A 22240-nucleotide genomic window follows, 5' to 3' on the forward strand; every position below is an offset into this window, starting at 1 on the left:
GTTTCTGAGTGGGTTATTCATTTTCAACTGCGGCATGGTATCTTAGTGGGCAAGCGCTATAAAATCGGCTTCCACTATAAACAACGCGCACACACACACGCGCACGCACGCGCACCTGTAATGAAGAGTGTCTCACATGTCTCTCGTACATGTACCTCTCTCTACTACAGTCTTGCCGCTCTGCCACGCCTTGGGATGACTGCCGTCCAAGGATCAGCTGGCGAGGGGATGGTCAGTTCTTTGTTGTGAGCAGCATCAGCCCAGACACAGGTACATCATTCTCAGTAGTCTGTTTCACTGTACTCTTATAAAAACTTTCATGACAGGACATCAGTCATAACCACAAATATTTTCATTGATTCTTTACATGTATAGGCTAGTGTTTAATGAAATCATTATTGTCCATCATCAATATTGCTTTATGTGAGAAAGGATGTATCTTTCAACTTGTGTAAATAATTAGTCCTCCCCACCAAGTATTGCTGACAATGTCAGTTGTGTTTACAGGAAGATGATACATGTATTTAGCTCATCTGACAGAAAGTCAAGTAAGCTTGTGTCATGGCCAGTTTGTCCATGGTCTGTCAGTCGTCCAAGTTAAACATCTTCTCCGCAGAAACTACTTGCCCATTGTCACCAATGAAGCTGAAACTTCACATGCTTGTTCCCACGAGTTCAAGATGTTTGAATCCAATTTTCAAGATGTTTACACAGCCTTTGCCTTTTCAGCATGCTGAAAACTGAAACTTCTGTTGGACGTTACTCAGCCATTTTTGTTCCTAAAGTAACCAGATTTGGTGAAGTGAGTAGTGAGGCCCATCGCATAAATTGTGATTTTCTTGATATTTTCATCTCCTACCTCGCAAAGATTATTGCTAATACAGATATTTATCAAGACATGCTGCTATGTTCTCTCAACAAGTGAAGCTGAAACTTCACATGCTTGTTCCCTCCAATGATGACATCCAAATTTGATGAATCGGTTTGAATCCAGTTTTCAATATGGTCACCACGGCAACCATATTGCACATGTTTGTTCTGTTAGTTGTGGGACTCATGTTCCACACAATATTTAAACCTTTGACCTTTTGACCCTGCTTTTGGATTCATATGCATATTTGGCTGTGTAAACTTCCCCCTCAACATGCTGACAGTGCCAGACTGGGGGAGCTGAACTTTGTCATGTATGTGTTTCATATCATTAGAGTTTAGTATTTATGCAGAAAATATTTGAATATCATTGCTGACAGAAACTTTTATTATGTGTCTATCTTCATTGACATTTCAAACTGTTGAGTACATATCCAAGTGAACTACATTGCAGTGGTACTATTTGTGTTGTTTTTCTGTATTTTTCCCCCCAAATACTGAAATTTGAGTTTTATCCAGTTTAATAAGAGTTTTGTTTTTCAGTTTATTTGTAAATCTACCCAGGTATATGCCTGTGGAATGTTGGTTACAGGTGCAGACAAAGATGTACCTGCAAAGACCCACCTCCCCAGCCCCTTTCTAACACTGCTTGGACTTCAACATTATTAACCCAATAATATACAGCATGTTAATTAAAGGTGGCCGGCAGCTCCATGTGTGGACAAGGGATTGCTCACACCACTCCAGTAGTGAGCCTGTGGATGGCCTGGAGCAGCCCCTTGCATGGAGGTAAGTCATCCTATTTTAATGATATAATGTCTGTAACACAATTTGAATCAGTCTAATCTTGTATGTTAAAGTCCAAATGATCACCTGACATGCATGTGACTTATGTGGTGGCTTATTTGTTCAAGAATAGAAGACTGAATGTGTTGAACTTTTTATCTACCCCGTTTGAAAAATGAGGGAACTCCAAAGTCGTTGCATATTTCTAGATGAAACCTACTATACGGATAAGTCTAGTGGTGAACTGGTGCCTCTTGATGATTTGGAATTTTGAAGAATAATGAACAACATTATTGTTTTCTTCACTTAACTGACGGTATCCAATGGCAGTGAACCAAAAGTGGGGTATAAGTAACCAAACTCCATTTCTGATTTGCACCAGACTGAGGGGATATGTGATCAGCTAATGACTCTTGTTTCTGAGAGCTTTGCATAACTGTCCGACTGTCTGGTGTGAGGAACCCATCAGCAGTATTAGTGTGATGGTAAAGGACATGTACATTGCTGTGTTTCAGACCGTCTGGAGGTCTTGTTGCCTGCTCCCACATGCGACCAAACAAACATGATGTGGTGTTCTTTGAAAAGAATGGTCTTCGGCATGGGGAGTTCACTCTGCCATTTCCTGTAAATACGGTGAAGGTATGTAACAAAACCCATAGTATTGTTTGAATGCTTGTAAGAGGAAACCACCACTACTGCACAAGTAACTACTCTGGATACAAACAGCATGTTTCTTGAACTTTCATGACCATGATTTCATCTGTGTATCGGTGTTACTGCAGGTTCGGGAGGTGTTGTGGAACATGGAGTCAACTGTCCTGGCTGTGTGGTGTGAAGAGATGGGTCCAGATCATACCAACCAGCATCCTGAACAACATATCCCAGTGTCATATGGTTAGTTGCTAGACTGATCATGTCAGGCTGTAAGTTGTGGCAAGTGGCTGGGTCAAACTGTATGCTCTGGCCATTAGCCATATTCCTGAGGCAAGGGAGTTAACTGACTTTAATAGTCCAGTTTCCACCCTTGGTGAACTAGGTTGGTATTATGGAGTTACATTTTGGCTGGACTAACTAGTCTATGCATAGTCCAATCAAATTCGAGAAACGAAATCGGAATCCTGTTAGTAAACTGTAGTGCAGATTTCAGTCGGTTGCATGATTTGCAGAGCATGTGCACCGCCAACTCATTGTCAACAGATATTTTCCAAGTCTTTTTATGTTTTTGATTAAGGTGCTCATGTGATTCGATGCACTTCGCAATGTAATTTGATTATCGATCATCTTGACAGGGCACCGCCATTTTCTTTGGTCAAATGCAAGTGATACGAGAGGTGGAATCTGATTGGTCCATAGGAGAGGCTTAGAAGGGACATAACTTGTAATATCCACTTGTGGCGCTACGATCGAGCCCAGGAATTCCAGCCTAGTTCGGCAAGGGTGGAAACTGGTCTTTAAAAGTCAGTTAACTCTCTTACATCGGGAAGATGGCCATTAGCTGGGTCAGATTGTAAGATGTGGCTAGTAGCTGTGTCAGGCTGGAAGCTGTGGTGAGTAGCTGGATCAGACTGTAAGATGCGGCAAGTAGCTAGGTCAGACTATAAGCTGTGGCAAGTAGCTGTTTCAGACTGGAAGATGTGGCAAGTATCTAGGTAGGACTGTAAGCTGTGGCAAGTAGCTGGGTCAGACTATAAGCTGTGGCAAGTAGCTGGGTCAGACTGTAAGCTGTGGCAAGTAGCTGTGTCAGACTGGAAGATGTGGCAAGTAGCTGGGTCAGACTGTAAGATGTGGCAAGTAGTTGGGTCAGACTATAAGCTGTGGCAAGTAGCTGGGTCAGACTATAAGCTGTGGCAAGAAGCTGGGTCAGACTGTAAGCTGTGGCAATTAGCTGGGTCAGACTGGAAGCTGTGGCAAGTAGCTGGGTCAGACTGGAAGATGTGGCAAATATCTAGGTAGGACTGTAAGCTGTGGCAAGCAGCTGGGTCAGACTATAAGCTGTGGCAAGTAGCTTGGTCAGACTGTAAGCTGTGGCAAGTAGCTGTGTCAGAATGGAAGATGTGGCAAGTAGCTGGGTCAGACTGTAAGATGTGGCAAGTAGCTGGGTCAGACTGTAAGATGTGGCAAGTAGCTGGGTCAGACTATAAGCTGTGGCAAGTAGCTGTTTCAGACTATAAGCTGTGGCAAGTAGCTGGGTCAGACTATAAGCTGTGGCAAGTAGCTGGGTCAGACTGGAAGCTGTGGCAAGTAGCTGGGTCAGACTATAAGCTGTGGCAAGTAGCTGGGTCAGACTGTAAGATGTGGCAAGTAGCTAGGTCAGACTATAAGCTGTGGCAAGTAGCTGTTTCAGACTATAAGCTGTGGCAAGTATCTAGGTAGGACTGTAAGCTGTGGCAAGTAGCTGGGTCAGACTGTAATATGTTGCAAGTAGCTGGGTCAGACTATATGCTGTGGCAAGTAGCTGTTTCAGACTGGAAGCTGTGGCAAGTAGCTGGGTCAGACTGTAATATGTTGCAAGTAGCTGGGTCAGACTATATGCTGTGGCCATTAAGTAGCTGTTTCAGACTATAAGCTGTGGCAAGTAGCTGTTTCAGACTGGATGATGTGGCAAGTATCTAGGTAGGACTGTAAGCTGTGGCAAGTAGCTGGGTCAGACTATAAGCTGTGGCAAGTAGCTGGGTCAGACTGTAAGCTGTGGCAAGTAGCTGTGTCAGACTGGAAGATGTGGCAAGTAGCTGGGTCAGACTGTAAGATGTGGCAAGTAGTTGGGTCAGACTATAAGCTGTGGCAAGTAGCTGGGTCAGACTGTAAAATGTGGCAAGTAGTTGGGTCAGACTATAAGCTGTGGCAAGTAGCTGGGTCAGACTATAAGCTGTGGCAAGTAGCTGTGTCAGACTGTAAGATGTGGCAATTTGCTGGGTCAGACTGGAAGCTGTGGCAAGTAGCTGGGTCAGACTGGAAGATGTGGCAAGTATCTAGGTGGATGTAAGCTGTGGCAAGCAGCTGGGTCAGACTATAAGCTGTGGCAAGTAGCTGGGTCAGACTGTAAGCTGTGGCAAGTAGCTGTGTCAGACTGGAAGATGTGGCAAGTAGCTGGGTCAGACTGTAAGATGTGGCAAGTAGCTGGGTCAGACTGTAAGATGTGGCAAGTAGCTGGGTCAGACTGGAAGCTGTGGCAAGTAGCTTGGTCAGACTGGAAGATGTGGCAAGTAGCTGGGTCAGACTATAAGCTGTGGCAAGTAGCTGTTTCAGACTGGAAGGTGTGGTAAGTATCTAGGTAGGACTTAAGCTGTGGCATGTAGCTGGGTCAGACTATAAGATGTGGCAAGAAGCTGTTTCAGACTAGAAGCTGTCGCAAGTAGCTGGGTCAGACTGTAAGATGTGGCAAGTAGCTGGGTCAGACTGGAAGCTGTGGCAAGTAGTTGGGTCAGACTATAAGCTGTGGCAAGTAGCTGTGTCAGACTATAAGCTGTGGCAAGTAGCTGTTTCAGACTGGAAGCTGTGGCAAGTAGCTGTTTCAGACTGGAAGCTGTGGCAAGTAGCTGGGTCAGACTGTAATATGTGGCAAGTAGCTAGGTCAGACTGTAAGCTGTGACAAGTAGCTGGGTCAGACTATAAGCTGTGGCAAGTAGCTGTTTCAGACTGGAAGCTGTGGCAAGAAGCTGTTTCAGACTGGAAGCTGTGGCAAGTAGCTGGGTCAGACTGTAATATGTGGCCAGTAGCTGGGTCAGACTGTAAGATGTGGCAAGTAGCTGGGTCAGACTGTAAGCTGTGACAAGTAGCTTGGTCAGACTATAAGCTGTGGCAATAGCTGGGTCAGACTGGAAGCTGTGACAAGTAGCTGGGTTAGACTGTAAGATGTGGCAAGTAGCTGGGTTAGACTGTAAGGTGTGGCAAGTAGCTTGGTCAGACTGTAAGATGTGGCAAGTTGCTGGGTCAGACTATAAGCTGTGGCAAGTAGCTGGGTCAGACTGGAAGCTGTGACAAGTAGCTGGGTCAGACTGTAAGATGTGGCAAGTAGCTAGTTCAGACTGGAAGATGTGGCAAGTAGCTGGGTCAGACTGGAAGCTGTGGCAAGTAGCTAGGTCAGATTGGAAGATGTGGCAAGTAGCTGGGTCAGATTGGAAGATGTGGCAAGTAGCTGGGTCAGATTGGAAGCTGTGGCAAGTGGCTGGGTCAGACTATAAGCTGTGGCAAGCAGCTGTTTCAGACTATAAGCTGTGGCAAGTAGCTGTTTCAGACTGGAAGCTGTGGCAAGTAGCTGGGTTAGACTGTAATATGTGGCCAGTAGCTGGGTCAGACTGTAAGATGTGGCAAGTAGCTGGGTCAGACTGGAAGCTGTGACAAGTAGCTGGGTCAGACTGGAAGCTGTGGCAAGTAGCTGTGTCAGACTGGAAGATGTGGTAAGTAGCTGTTTCAGATTGTAAACTGTGGCAAGTAGCTGGGTCAGACTGGAAGCTGTGGCAAGTATCTAGGTCAGACTGTAAGTTCTGACAAGTAGCTGTTTCAGATTGTAAACTGTGGCAAGTAGCTGGGTCAGACTGGAAGCTGTGGCAAGTATCTAGGTCAGACTGTAAGCTGTGGCAAGTAGCTGGGTCTGATTGTAAGCTGTGGCAAGTAGCTGGGTCAGACTGTAAGATGTGGCAAGTAGCTGGGTCAGACTGGAAGCTGTAGCAAGTAGCTGTTTCAGACTGGAAGCTGTGGCAAGTAGCTGTGTCAGACTGGAAGATGTGGTAAGTAGCTGTTTCAGATTGTAAACTGTGGCAAGTAGCTGGGTCAGACTGGAAGCTGTGGCAAGTATCTAGGTCAGACTGTAAGCTGTGACAAGTAGCTGTTTCAGATTGTAAACTGTGGCAAGTAGCTGGGTCAGACTGGAAGCTGTGGCAAGTATCTAGGTCAGACTGTAAGCTGTGGCAAGTAGCTGGGTCTGATTGTAAGCTGTGGCAAGTAGCTGGGTCAGACTGTAAGATGTGGCAAGTAGCTGTGTCAGACTGGAAGCTGTAGCAAGTAGCTGTTTCAGACTGGAAGATGTGGCAAGTAGCTGGGTCAAACTGGAAGATGTGGCAAGTAGCTGGGTCAGACTGGAAGCTGTGGCAAGTATCTAGGTCAGACTTTAAGATGTGGCAAGTAGCTGGGTCTGATTGTAAGCTGTGGCAAGTAGCTGGGTCAGACTGGAAGCTGTGGCAAGTATCTAGGTCAGACTTTAAGATGTGGCAAGTAGCTGGGTCTGATTGTAAGATGTGGCAAGTAGCTGGGTCTGATTGTAAGCTGTGGCAAGTAGCTGGGTCAGACTGTAAGATGTGGCAAGTAGCTGGGTCAGACTATAAGCTGTGGCAAGTAGCTGGGTCAGACTGTAAGATGTGGCAAGTAGCTGGGTCAGACTGTAAGATGTGGCAAGTATCTAGGTAGGACTCTAAGCTGCTGCAAGTAGCTGGGTCAGACTGTAAGATGTGGCAAGTAGCTAGGTCAGACTGGAAGATGTGGCAAGTAGCTGGGTCAGACTGAAAGCTGTGGCAAGTAGCTGGGTCAGACTGTAAACTGTGGCAAGTAGCTTGGTCAGACTGGAAGATGTGGAAATTTCTTAACATTTCCGCCAGACTCAGTTTCAGCTTGACATTGAATTAATTTGAGTAAAGGTAATTAAAACTCCAAAGCATGTGATGTTTTCACAATAAGTTTATTTGCACCTCCCAATCAGAGTCGGCAAGAATATTGGAATAGAGGCTAATTTCTGATGTAAACTTGTTGTAAGGCGATTAACATTTCTCAATTAATTGTGTTTGCAAGTGACCATGTGATCTTAATTTCATTTATTTTCAATATTTACTAAACAAATTTGATGAGACAGTGAACATTGAAATATTCCACTTTCTAGTTTATGATGAAACATATCACTGAACAATTTTCAAGAAATTCACATATGATGCACTTCATAATGTCACACATCACTAAATATGAATACTCTGTTTTTTACTAAACAAATTTGATTAGACAATGAGTGACAGAGTATTCATATTAACTGATGTGTGACATAATGTGAATGTTTTAAAATAGTTCTGTGGTATGTTTCATCATAAGCTAGTAAGTGGAATATTTCAATGTTTAATCAAATGTTTTATGACCTTTTTGTTATTGTTCATGATTCATTGGTAATCATACTGCGAGGTAATTATTGAACATTGAGATAGTGTGAATGTTGTCCAAACTGCACAAAATTGCTTAAAATCCTCTCCCTAGATTTTTCCTCTCTTATTTGGAAAACCTGCTCACATCCCGGAAATTGTCAAAATTGCATTTCACATTTTCCCAGTTCAACTTTGGACTGTGAACAACTATCACTGGTACTTGAAGCAAAGTCTACAATTCTCACCTGAAGAAAGGGTGATGGATGTGCAGTGGAACCCTGAACATGGATACAGAATGCACATTATGTGTTCTGGGGCCCAGTATCTGCAGTATACATGGTCCTGGTCAACATGCCACAGCTTGGGGAAGTCAGCAGATGATATGGCTACAGTGACAGTGATTGATGGAGGTGAGAGTAGAAATCAGTTTGCAGAATGTCATTTATTACTCGCCCGGGATGAGATCACCTGTTTTATAAACATCCAGCTGTATAAACATACACATCTTGTAGTGACAAAGCGCTTGCTTCTGAGACGAGCTTATGAGCACTCGATGACGTCACATGGCATTGTGTTGCCAGTGGATCTTGCAACAAAATTCCAAAAATTATGTCATAGCATATTGTTACTTGATTGTAAACTTTGTATTTTGTAACCTATCTCTCCATAACAGTATGCAATATTCCTTCTTGCTTCGATCATATAATCAGTGTAGAACATTGTGAAAACTATCCTCGTTGGAACACACCCTCCGACAACCTTGCTCCCACCATGCTCCAGCACTACTTATCACTTTTTCCTTCATCGTCCGTAGTGTACGGCTGCGTTTTGTCTAATGTTCGTGCTGTTGTCCATGTTATATTCTCTTTTTCTGTTGAAGATTTTGAGATATTATGGATGATGTGATTATTTCAGAGACGGTGTCGGATCGGAACCTGTGGATCATTGATTTCTATAAAATAGAGGGACTTATCCCACTGCCCTCTGTGAAATGCTCCTTCAACCCCAAAAATACTACACCATCTTACACGGTCCCTGTTCATCATTTGGATAAGGTAGCCCTTAAGGGTTAGCTTCCCAAACCTGCCATTACGTTGTCTCACTTTCAACTGCATGGGTAATCCTTTGGCGCCTCCCTTGAATGCAGACGTTACTTAAACTTTGGGTGGTTCCATGTCTTCACGGCTCAAGATCAATGATAGATCTCTTATGTCTGTTGATTCTGACATTCGCCTGTCACTCCTACTGTTGTCACTTATTACTACCTTCGTCCAGGCTTTGGTTACGAGGAATGGGCTGCCAAACACAGATTTTTTTTAGAGAATTGCTTTTAGCTCTGAATGAAATCATTCGTCTCTTAGAGTACTTAGCTCAGCTCCTTATGCATGCCACGGGCTCCCTCCTCCTTATGCATCGCCAGGCCTATATTGAGGAAGTCTCTTCTGTTCTTGAGGATGTCAAGGGAGTCCACCAGCTTGGTCCTCTCGTCTTTGTGCAGCAACTTGTCGCCCCTTCCCATGGACATTGTCCATTGGACCGGAGCACATGCCATTTTGAACGCACAAACTGGTTACCCTGCATGTTTATTTTTTCTTCTACGGAATGATTGCATTAAACTCTGTACCGAGAGTACTACATAACGTGAGGGTAACTACAGTTCCCGATCTTTCAGGTACCTCCAGACCCAGCCTTATCTGTAATCAGGCATGGTGGTGATGTATTAAACAACACATCCATGGCTTGAAGACAAAGTGGCAGTCTAGTCTTGTCTGTGCTCTCAATCACAAATGGGGATATGCAGTTGGTTCAACCCGTTGTCCTCCCGTGGTATAATTGCAAACTGTTGTGGAGGGATAAATTAAAAAATATAGGGAATCAGAGTATTCCCCTTATTTATATACTTATCCTGACACAACAGGTCATGACTACCAGCCCATCCACCCCCTCAATGTTGGATGCACTTGTCACCTGTCTACAGGCGATTGTGGGAAAAGTGATGAGTGGTATAGGAGCATGCCAGGAGCGAGGTGGTCAGAGGGTTTGTTCCGGTGAGGATTGTTTTCACAATGTTCTACACTGTAATATAATCACAGCAAAAAGGAATATTGCATACTATTGTCAGGATATGTGTATAAATAAGGGGAATACTCTTAATTCCATATGTTGTGGGGCTCAGTTCCACAAGGCAATTGTACTGCATGACAGTCATACGTCTATGTAAAAGAATGGAAGTTACGATTACCTTACTGCTACGATAGCTTTGTTGAACAGACCCCTGAATTCTAAAGGTGGGCTGTTGTATGCTATTAAATTAATTCATGTTAACTTTTGAAGTGTTTGAAGTATTATTCTGTTAAACTCAATTAGCTTATGCTGTTTATCACGTAAATGTCTGCCTATTCACACACGACACTGATCTCTTTTTTAAATTTATAAACGGCAAGTAATAAATAGAATACTAAACTGGCTCTCATGTAATACCAATCCTATGAAACTCTTGTTGAATAGTTCTGACTCGCTTTCGTAATTGGTATTACATGGGAGCTTGTTTAGTATTCTATATGTAGTGCTCATGTAATGTACACGTAATGCTCATATTTGCTTACTTTATGTTAATACATATGACAGCTTTGCGATAAATCACAAAGAGCAATGAAGAATGAAGCATGGCTTATTTCACAATGAAACATTGTTCTATCATGTTGTCATTTCTGAAGATTCAAATATGCCCTCGCAACTTGATGACATATATTGGACGACGTTATTTTTTAGAGGTCAGTGTCAAGTGAGTTGTTCCCCTTAGATGTAGTTGGGGTATGCAAATAGACACAGTGGCTGGACGCATGCGTCCAAATGTGGGAGAGATAGGACAGTCTGTATTTGGAGAAAATCTACAGATAATCCATGTGAGGATTGTGAGAATATGAGGGAAATACCAAACTTAACCCTCCTGTTCATAAAATGGACTTTGCTGAGGTCGAATTCTATTCAGGGAGTCATCATTATTAAAATGAAGGAAACTATTTTTGAAGCTTGTACATTTTGTCAACATCCTTAAAGAGGCTGTACATAATGTTGATATATATAAGAAATAAACGACTCATGGATGTTTGTTTATCGAACAATAAAACACTGCAGGGAGATTAAACCACTTGGAGCTGTGCCCATCATGGCTTATTCTCCCTGCAGTATTTCATTGTATGATAAGCAACACCCACCATCGTTTATTACTTAAATGTTATTAGAAAACTTGTGTGATGGTCATACAATGCTCATGTTATGCACAAGTCACATAAAAATAAAAAATGTCTAGATTCCACCCTTTCCAAACAAGACTGGAATTCCAGTGTTGCATTTTGGCTGGACTAACAAGACTATACATAGTCCAGTCACAGTCACGCAACCAACTAGACATCCAGTTTTTGTTTACAACATGGTTTCAACGTGCAGATTTCGGTTGCCTGCAGGATTTGCAAAACATGTGTACAGTCAACCAGACGTTGACAGATATTTTGCATATTTTGAATCAAGATGTTTAAGTGATTTGATGCACTTCACAGGGTAAGACACGTTTTATTACAATATTTATCTTGATTATCGACCAGATCGTCTTGACTTTGCGCCATCATTTGGTTGAAGCAATTGCAAGTGATATGAGAGATGGAGTCTGATCCGTCAATAGGAGGGACATAGAAGGGACATAACTGATAGTAACCCCCTGGTGGCACTACGATTGAGCCTGGAAATACTTTATAGTCTGTTAACGCCTTTGCCTCAGGAAGATGATCAAAAGACCAAACCAAAACAATGAAGAAAACTTTAAAAAGAAGAATAATCTGAAAACACTTTTAGAACAAAAAAAATCTGAAATGTCATTTCATTTTTTATTCCTTCCACCCACTTACCAGAAGATTTCACAAAAATATCTTTAAGCAATGACTTGAAGGAAAGGTTGGCCTTGAGACTTCCATGCCGGGCTTAGTGTATTCAGTCTAATACCATTGAAGATGGTTTTGTAATGGTCTAAATCATCTTCACTGGCTGGTGAATAAATGTTGAATTCTCTTGTGTTTGTAGAAAAAGTTCTTGTGACACCAATGAGACAGATGGTTGTACCGCCTCCATTGTCTGCCTTCCAGCTGGAGTTGCCTGCCCCTGTCAGTCAGGTGACATTTGGTCCAGCAGGCTTGAGTAATGACATTGCAGTGATGTTGTCTGATCAGAGGCTGGCTGTGTATCATCTCGCAGCAGAAGGTGCCTTTGTTTTAAAAAATCTGTCTGATTAGTAGATAAACACTATATTTTTTCAGATTTTGTCTATGATTGAACACTTGAAATGTTAAGTTTCATGCATTGAATACTGCAAGGTTTTTGTAACTGCAATTTGGACCTGAGAAAGGTTGACTGAAGAAAGGTCATGGTATGTGTCAATGACCTTGGGGTAATACACTGTGACATAACTGGAATACTGTTCAGAGTCAACTCACTCACTCACTCTTCACTCTGCCTTGTTTCTTCTTTTGATGGGGGCAGTGAGGTAGCCTAGTGGTTTAAGCATTCGCTCTCCACACCGAAAGGACCTGGGTTCGATTCCTCAAATGGAACAGATATTTTGCATATTTTGAATCAAGATGTTTAAGTGATTTGATGCACTTCACAGGGTAAGACACGTTTTATTACAATATTTATCTTGATTATCGACCAGATCGTCTTGACTTTGCGCCATCATTTGGTTGAAGCAATTGCAAGTGATATGAGAGATGGAGTCTGATCCGTCAATAGGAGGGACATAGAAGGGACATAACTGATAGTAACCCCCTGGTGGCACTACGATTGAGCCTGGAAATACTTTATAGTCTGTTAACGCCTTTGCCTCAGGAAGGTTGACTGAAGAAAGGTCATGGTATGTGTCAATGACCTTGGGGTAATACACTGTGACATAACTGGAATACTGTTCAGAGTCAACTCACTCACTCACTCTTCACACTGCCTTGTTTCTTCTTTTGATGGGGGCAGTGAGGTAGCCTAGTGGTTTAAGCATTCGCTCTCCACACCGAAAGGACCTGGGTTCGATTCCTCACATGGGTACAATGAGTGAAGTTTTTTTCTGGGGTCCCCCACCATGATGTTGCTTGAATATTGTTAAAAGTAGTGTAAAACCATACTCATTCACCCACTCACTCTTTATGTGATAAAATACCACGATATATAGGCTAGTTTTTGCAATGTTTCACAAGTAAGAACGGGTCATTTATTACCTTTGGCGAGAGGGAATAAGGGCATCTCACCATAAAACATTGGTAATGAAAATAGGCAGTTCCAGGAAAGGTCAGATTTTAACCTTATTATACATTACATATTGCATTCCCGTCTGTTTCCTGCGAAAACATGACTGGAAACTTGTTCCTGTCAAGCCTGTCAGGCGTAGCACTAGGCAATTCCTCCGAGCACCTCTCATCAGGTGCCATACACCTCTAAAGTGGGTGTTGCTCTGGCACAGAGTAGCTGTTTTGTGCCAAGCACCTATCTGGCGCCAAGTGCCTGTCCTGCAGGCAACAGAAGGGAATGCAATGGGTAATGCAGGATAAGTATTAGATAAAACATATATTAGATATTAATAATAGTGTTTGTTAATGGCGCACTCAGCAATATGATGGTTGTTGGTAAATAATTGAGTCTGGACCAGACAATCCAGTGATTGACATCATGAGCATGGATCCACGCAATTGGGATCGATGACATGCATCAACCAAGTCAGCGACCTGACCACGCGATCACATTGGTCGCCTCTTACGACAAGTGTAGTCGCCTTTTATGGCAAGCATGGGTTGCTGAAGACCTATTCTACCCCAGATCAGCACGGGTCCATAATAATAATTGGATACCTGTAGTTATTTTGTGGCTAAAGATCGGTAATGGAATTATGGTTATTTGATTTTCATGATAACAGGCTTGGAAATCTTCTTGGAGGGACATGGTAATAATATATGATCAATTGGGGAGGGTTGTGAAATACATGACATTTATTGACGAGGGTTATCTTTCTCTGAAAACTATATAGATGAATAGCTCCAGCCCATGGCCCTTATGTCAGTTGTGTAACATTCTCTCTGACACATTGCTTCCTGCAGCCAAGAATGGATCTGATGAAAGTGTAAAGCTTGGAGCAGCAGGAGGAACAGGCTTCAGTGTGCAGTGCAGGAGACATTCACTGAAGTGTGTGTACAGGTGAGGGACAGATCCAGTGTGTGTACAGGTGAGTGTGTACAGGTGAGGGACAGATCCAGAATGTGTACAGGTCAAGGACAGATTCAGTGTGTGTACAGGTGAAGGACAGATCCAGTGTCTGTACAGCTGAGTGTGTACATATGAGTGTGTACAGGTGAGGGACAGATCCAGTGTGTGTACAGGTGAAGGACAGATTCAGTGTGTGTACAGGTGAGTGTGTACAGGTGAGGGACAGATCCAGTGTGTGTACAGGTGAAGGACAGATTCAGTGTGTGTACAGGTGAGGGACAGATCCAGTGTGTGTACAGGTGAAGGACAGATTCAGTGTGTGTACAGGTGAAGGACAGATTCAGTGTGTGTACAGGTGAGGGACAGATCCAGTGTGTGTACAGGTGAGGGGCAGATCCAGTGTGTGTACAGGTGAAGGACAGATTCAGTGTGTGTACACATGAGGGACAGATCCAGTGTGTGTACAGGTGAAGGACAGATTCAGTGTGTGTACAGGTGAGGGGCAGATCCAGTGTGTGTACAGGTGAGGGGCAGATCCAGTGTGTGTACAGGTGAAGGACAGATTCAGTGTGTGTAGAGGTGAGGGACAGATCCAGTGTGTGTACAGGTGAAGGACAGATTCAGTGTGTGTACAGGTGAGTGTGTACAGGTGAGGGACAGATCCAGTGTGTGTACAGGTGAAGGACAGATTCAGTGTGTGTACAGGTGAGGGACAGATCCAGTGTGTGTACAGGTCAAGGACAGATTCAGTGTGTGTACAGGTGAAGGACAGATTCAGTGTGTGTACAGGTGAGGGACAGATCCAGTGTGTGTACAGGTGAGGGGCAGATCCAGTGTGTGTACAGGTGAAGGACAGATTCAGTGTGTGTACACATGAGGGACAGATTCAGTGTGTGTACAGGTGAAGGACAGATTCAGTGTGTGTACAGGTGAGGGGCAGATCCAGTGTGTGTACAGGTGAGGGGCAGATCCAGTATGTGTACAGGTGAAGGACACATTCAGTGTGTGTACAGGTGAAGGACAGAACCAGTGTGTGTACAGGTGAAGGACAGATTCAGTGTGTGTACAGGTGAGGGACAGATCCAGTGTGTGTACAGGTGAGGGGCAGATCCAGTGTGTGTACAGGTGAGGGGCAGATCCAGTGTGTGTACAGGTGAAGGACAGATTCAGTGTGTGTATAGGTGAGGGGCAGATCCAGTGTGTGTACAGATGAAGGACAGATCCAGTGTGTGTACAGGTGAGGGGCAGATCCAGTGTGTGTACAGGTGAAGGACAGATCCAGTGTGTGTACAGGTGAGGGACAGATCCAGTGTGTGTACAGGTGAAGGACAGATCCAGTGTGTGTACAGGTGAAGGACAGATCCAGTGTGTGTACAGGTGAGGGGCAGCTTCAGTGTGTGTACAGGTGAGGGACAGATCCAGTGTGTGTACAGGTGAAGGACAGATTCAGTGTGTGTACAGGTGAGGGACAGATCCAGTGTGTGTACAGGTGAAGGACAGATCCAGTGTGTGTACAGGTGAAGGACAGATCCAGTGTGTGTACAGGTGAGGGGCAGCTTCAGTGTGTGTACAGGTGAGTGTGTTCAGGTGAGGGACAGATTCAGTGTGTGTACAGGTGAAGGACAGATCCAGTGTGTGTACAGGTGAAGGACAGATTCAGTGTGTGTACAGGTGAGGGACAGATCCAGTGTGTGTACAGGTGAAGGACAGATCCAGTGTGTGTACAGGTGAAGGACAGATCCAGTGTGTGTACAGGTGAGGGGCAGCTTCAGTGTGTGTACAGGTGAGTGTGTTCAGGTGAGGGACAGATTCAGTGTGTGTACAGGTGAAGGACAGATTCAGTGTGTATACAGGTGAAGGACAGATTCAGTGTGTGGACAGGTGAGGGACACATCCAGTGTGTGTACAGGTGAAGGACAGATTCAGTGTGTATACAGGTGAAGGACAGATTCAGTGTGTGTACAGATGAGGGACAGATCCAGTGTGTATACAGGTGAAGGATAGATTCAGTGTGTGTACAGATGAGGGACAGATTCAGTGTGTGTACAGGTGAAGGACAGATTCAGTGTGTATACAGGTGAAGGACAGATTCAGTGTGTGTACAGGTGAGGGGCAGATCCAGTGTGTGTACAGGTGAAGGACAGATTCAGTGTGTGTACAGGTGAGTGTGTACATATGAGTGTGTACAGGTGAGGGACTGATTCAGTGTGTGTACAGCTGAGGGACAGATCCAGTGTGTGTACAGGTGAGGGACAGATTCAGTGTGTGTACAGGTGAGGGACAGATCCAGTGTGTGTACAGGTGAAGGACAGATCCAGTGTGTGTACAGGTGAGGGACAGATTCAGTGTGTGTACAGGTGAGGGACAGATCCAGTGTGTGTACAGGTGAGGGACAGATCCAGTGTGTGTACAGGTGAGGGGCAGCTTCAGTGTGTGTACAGGTGAGTGTGTACATATGAGTGTGTACAGGTGAGGGACAGATTCAGTGTGTGTACATGTGGAGGACAGATTCAGTGTGTGGACAGGTGAGGGACACATCCAGTGTGTATACAGGTGAGGGACAGATCCAGTGTGTATACAGGTGAGGGACAGATTCAGTGTGTGTACAGGTGAGGGACAGATCCAGTGTGTACAGGTGAAGGACAGATTCAGTGTGTGTACAGATGAGGGACAGATCCAGTGTGTATACAGGTGAGGGACAGATTCAGTGTGTGTACAGGTGAGGGACAGATCCAGTGTGTACAGGTGAAGGACAGATCCAGTGTGTACAGGTGAGGGACAGATCCAGTGTGTGTACAGGTGAGGGACAGATCCAGTGTGTACAGGTGAAGGACAGATCCAGTGTGTACAGGTGAGGGACAGATCCAGTGAGTGTACAGGTGAAGGATAGATTGAGTGTGTGTACAGGTGAGGGACAGATTCAGTGTGTGTACAGGTGAGGGACAGATTCAGTGTGTGTACAGGTGAGGGACAGATTCAGTGTGTGTACAGGTGAGGGACAGATTCAGTGTGTACAGGTGTAAAGAGAGGAACAAATTGTCATATAATGTTTTCTTGCAGTGTCAAGTTTACGTCTGTGATTGTGAATTTTCCCCTTCACATCCAACACCTTACCTGGTTAACTCCGGATTGCTTCATCTTCTGTGGACTGGATGCTGGTAACACCCACTCTGTACTGTACAAAGCTGAGCTGGCTGGGGACACACTAGCTGTCAGGTAATACAGACTTTAGTTGACATACTAACTTGTTCTCATATGATTTTACCTGTGAAATAATGGTGCATGTTGTCATGCCTTGGAGTGTATCTTTCAGATCAAGTCTGGATGTAGAGAACCTCGTGCACTGCATAGCTGTCAGTGTGGACACTCCGTCAGTGGCAATCCAGTTGTGTGATGGAACTGTACTCCGATACCTGTCAGGTAAGGTGAACACCACTTACTTACATCACTGTGACCCGAAACGTGTCAGGTAAGGTGAACACCACTTACTTACATCACTGTGTCCTGAAACGTGTCAGGTAAGGTGAACACCACTTACTTACATCACTGTGACCCCAAAAAGTGTCAGGTAAGGTGAACACCACTTACTTACATCACTGTGACCCGAAACGTGTCAGGTAAGGTGAACACCACTTACTTACATCACTGTGACCCCGAAACGTGTCAGGTAAGGTGAACACCACTTACTTACATCACTGTGACCCAAAACGTGTCAGGTAAGGTGAACACCTCTTACTTACATCACTGTGACCCAAAACGTGTCAGGTAAGGTGAACACCCCTTACTTACATCACTGTGACCCAAAACGTGTCAGGTAAGGTGAACACCACTTACTTACATCACTGTGACCCAAAACGTGTCAGGTAAGGTGAACACCACTTACTTACATCACTGTGACCCAAAACGTGTCAGGTAAGGTGAACACCACTTGTAAACCTATTCATTGGGATCTCTATTAAGTAAGAGAGTTCTTTCTATAGGCATTAAAACCTATTGTGAGGTTTTATTTTCGTTCTGGAGGTTTTACTTTTAATGTAAAACCTCAAATCCCAGGTTTAACCAAGTAACTGAAAAAATGACTACAAGTAGCAATTCAAAATTTTAATTCAGTTAAAATTGAATGTCATGTGTACAGTGAATGAAGACTGGGTAACAAAATGAAAGTCGTCGTCGCTCATCTTTCCACTTCAGAGTCTCTGGTGAAAGGACAGCGAGGTTTCAAAACACATGCTTTTAAACAAGTGCTTATCAATGCTGCACAATTTGCACGTGAAGTAACTGCTAGCCGTTACAACACAACTTCCTCTGCGTAACAGTTGGATTGTTTAAAGTCGTAAATCTTGTAAAGCAAAATTTGCGAATTTTCGTTTTGAAAAGTTTAAAAGATTTCACTTTCATTTAAAAGTAAGTATTTTAGTTGTGTTTTGTTGTTGACACATCCAAGTGCTCTTGACCGCCTGGCAAGTCAGCGAATTTCACGTGCAAGTTGTGATATCACGTCTTCAAGGAACCGCTATAATGAAGCGCCTCATTTATAGATGCTCGTTATAACATTTAATCAATTTAGACGGTTTATAAGTATGGAAAAACACTTTCCCTCGGTTTTGGTAGACAGAGCATGCCCTGGGGGTCGGGAAAAACCACGGGGGCTTCGCCCCCTTGGCTTTTCCTTCTCCCCAGGCCATGCTCTGTCTACCAAAACCTCGTGAGCGTGTTTTCTCCAATCCTTAATTGCATCACTGTAGGCCGATACCTGTCAGGTAAGGTGAACACCACTTAATTGCATCACTTTGCTCCGATACCTGTCAGGTAAGGTGAACACCACTTAATTACATCACTGTGGGCCGATACCTGTCAGGTAAGGTGAACACCACTTAATTGCATCACTGTTCCGATACCTGTCAGGTAAGGTGAACACCACTTAATTACATCACTGTGGGCCGATACCTGTCAGGTAAGGTGAACACCACTTAATTGCATCACTGTGGGCCGATACCTGTGAGGTAAGGTGAACACCACTTAATTGCATCACTGTGGGCCGATACCTGTCAGGTAAGGTGAACACCACTTAATTACATCACTATGGGCCGATACCTGCCAGGTAAGGTGAACAACACTTAATTACATCACTGTGGGCCGATCCCTGCCAGGTAAGGTGAACACCAGTTATTTGCATCACTTTGCTCCGATACCTGTCAGGTAAGGTGAACACCACTTAATTGCATCACTGTGGGCCGATACCTGTCAGGTAAGGTGAACACCACTTAATTGCATCACTGTGGGCCGATACCTGTCAGGTAAGGTGAACACCACTTAATTACATCACTATGGGCCGATACCTGCCAGGTAAGGTGAACGCCACTTAATTACATCACTGTGGGCCGATACCTGCCAGGTAAGGTGAACACCAGTTATTTGCATCACTTTGCTCTGATACCTGTCAGGTAAGGTGAACACCACTTAATTGCATCACTGTTGGCCGATACCTGTCAGGTAAGGTGAACACCACTTAATTGCATCACTGTGGGCCGATACCTGTGAGGTAAGGTGAACACCACTTAATTGCATCACTGTGGGCCGATACCTGTCAGGTAAGGTGAACACCACTTAATTACATCACTATGGGCCGATACCTGCCAGGTAAGGTGAACGCCACTTAATTACATCACTGTGGGCCGATTCCTGCCAGGAAAGGTGAACACCAGTTATTTGCATCACTTTGCTCCGATACCTGTCAGGTAAGGTGAACACTAAATTGCATCACTGTGGGCCGATACCTGTCAGGTAAGGTGAACACCACTTAATTGCATCACTGTGGGCCGATACCTGTCAGGTAAGGTGAACACCACTTAATTGCATCACTGTGGGCCGATACCTGCCAGGTAAGGTGAACGCCACTTAATTACATCACTGTGGGCCGATACCTGCCAGGTAAGGTGAACACCAGTTATTTGCATCACTTTGCTCCGATACCTGTCAGGTAAGGTGAACACTTAATTGCATCACTTTGCTCCGATACCTGTGAGGTAAGGTGAACACTTACTTACATCACTTTGCTCCGATACCTGTCAGGTGAGGTGAACACCACTTAATTGCATCACTTTGCTCTGATATCTTTGTCAGGTGAGGTGAACACCACTTAATAAGATCACTGTGGGCCGATACCTGCCAGGTAAGGTGAATACCACTTATTTGCATCACTTTGCTCCGATACCTGTCAGGTGAGGTGAACGCCACTTAATTGCATCACTTTGCTCTGATACCTGTCAGGTGGGGTGGACACCACTTAATAAGATCACTGTGCTCCGATACCTGCCAGGTATGGTGAACACCACTTGCTTACATCACTGTGCCCCGATACCTGTCGGGTGAGGTGAACACCACTTAATGAGATCACTGTGCCCTGAACACCACACAGCATTTCTATTCATGGAAATTTTGTCCCCAGAAACTAAACATAGAAGGCCCTACAAGTTACATTAAACTGCTGATTCTAAATTGATCTGCTTTTCAGATGATGACAGTCTGTCGCCATGGAACACTGAGTGTGGACAGGACCTCCAACTGCCACATGCCTGCAGCCAGATGTCTGTGTGTCTGATAGGGGGAGAGGTGGGTTGACAGTGACTCAGATGTCTGTGTGTCTGATAGGGGGAGAGGTGGGTTGACAGTGACTCAGATGTCTGTGTGTCTGATAGGGGGAGAGGTGGGTTGACAGTGACTCAGATGTCTGGTAGGGGGAGAGGTGGGTTGACAGTGACTCAGATGTCTGTGTGTCTGATAGGGGGAGAGGTGGGTTGACAGTGACTCAGATGTCTGTGTGTCTGATAGGGGGAGAGGTGGGTTGACAGTGACTCAGATGTCTGTGTGTCTGATAGGGGGAGAGGTGGGTTGACAGTGACTCAGATGTCTGGTAGGGGGAGAGGTGGGTTGACAGTGACTCAGATGTCTGATAGGGGGAGAGCTGGGTTGACAGTGACTCAGATGTCTGTGTGTCTGATAGGGGGAGAGGTGGGTTGACAGTGACTCAGATGTCTGGTAGGGGGAGAGGTGGGTTGACAGTGACTCAGATGTCTGGTAGGGGAGAGGTGGGTTGACAGTGACTCAGATGTCTGTGTGTCTCGTGGGGGGAGAGGTGGGTTGACAGTGACTCAGATGTCTGGTAGGGGGAGAGGTGGGTTGACAGTGACTCAGATGTCTGGTAGAGGGAGAGGTGGGCTGACAGTGACTCAGATGTCTGGTAGGGGGAGAGGTGGGTTGACAGTGACTCAGATGTCTGGTAGGGGGAGAGGTGGGCTGACAGTGACTCAGATGTCTGGTAGGGGGAGAGGTGGGTTGACAGTGACTCAGATGTCTGGTAGGGGGAGAGGTGGGTTGACAGTGACTCACATGTCTGGTAGGGGGAGAGGTGGGTTGACAGTGACTCAGATGTCTGTGTGTCTGGTAGGGGGAGAGGTGGGCTGACAGTGACTCAGATGTCTGGTAGGGGGAGAGGTGGGTTGACAGTGACTCAGATGTCTGTGTGTCTGGTAGGGGAGAGGTGGGTTGACAGTGACTCAGATGTCTGTGTGTCTGATAGGGGGAGAGGTGGGCTGACAGTGACACAGATGTCTGTGTGTCTGGTAGGGGAGAGGTGGGTTGACAGTGACTCAGATGTCTGGTAGGGGGAGAGGTGGGCTGACAGTGACTCAGATGTCTGTGTGTCTGATAGGGGGAGAGGTGGGCTGACAGTGACACAGATGTCTGTGTGTCTGGTATGGGGAGAGGTGGGTTGATGGTGACTCAGATGTCTGTGTGTCTGGTAGGGGGAGAGGTGGGCTGACAGTGACTCAGATGTCTGGTAGGGGGAGAGGTGGGTTGACAGTGACTCAGATGTCTGGTAGGGGGAGAGGTGGGCTGACAGTGACTCAGATGTCTGGTAGGGGGAGAGGTGGGTTGACAGTGACTCAGATGTCTGTGTGTCTGGTAGGGGGAGAGGTGGGCTGACAGTGACTCAGATGTCTGGTAGGGGGAGAGGTGGGTTGACAGTGACTCAGATGTCTGTGTGTCTGGTAGGGGAGAGGTGGGTTGACAGTGACTCAGATGTCTGTGTATCTGGTAGGGGGAGAGGTGGGTTGACAGTGACTCAGATGTCTGTGTGTCTGATAGGGGGAGAGGTGGGCTGACAGTGACACAGATGTCTGTGTGTCTGGTATGGGGAGAGGTGGGTTGATGGTGACTCAGATGTC

At 45.1% G+C, this 22240-nt stretch overlaps 1 protein-coding gene across 5 annotated transcripts in view; it reads left to right on the plus strand.

Annotated features, from left to right (window-relative positions):
• The window catches only part of LOC124135764 (elongator complex protein 1-like), a 71637-nt gene that overhangs the window by 16756 nt on the left and 32641 nt on the right, over positions 1-22240 (plus strand). For all 5 annotated transcript variants that reach the window (XM_048396416.1, XM_048396412.1, XM_048396413.1 and 2 more), the window contains 10 exons: positions 171-270; positions 1569-1659; positions 2172-2295; positions 2439-2550; positions 7961-8185; positions 11853-12029; positions 13907-14003; positions 17073-17228; positions 17326-17432; positions 20527-20624. In XM_048396416.1, coding sequence (XP_048252373.1) covers positions 171-270; positions 1569-1659; positions 2172-2295; positions 2439-2550; positions 7961-8185; positions 11853-12029; positions 13907-14003; positions 17073-17228; positions 17326-17432; positions 20527-20624 — 1287 coding nt within the window. The remainder of the gene's footprint in view (positions 1-170; positions 271-1568; positions 1660-2171; positions 2296-2438; positions 2551-7960; positions 8186-11852; positions 12030-13906; positions 14004-17072; positions 17229-17325; positions 17433-20526; positions 20625-22240) is intronic.

The sequence above is a fragment of the Haliotis rufescens genome, unplaced genomic scaffold, assembly GCF_023055435.1.
Source record: "Haliotis rufescens isolate VD_foot unplaced genomic scaffold, xgHalRufe1.0.p SCAF_1, whole genome shotgun sequence".
NCBI lineage: Eukaryota > Metazoa > Mollusca > Gastropoda > Lepetellida > Haliotidae > Haliotis > Haliotis rufescens.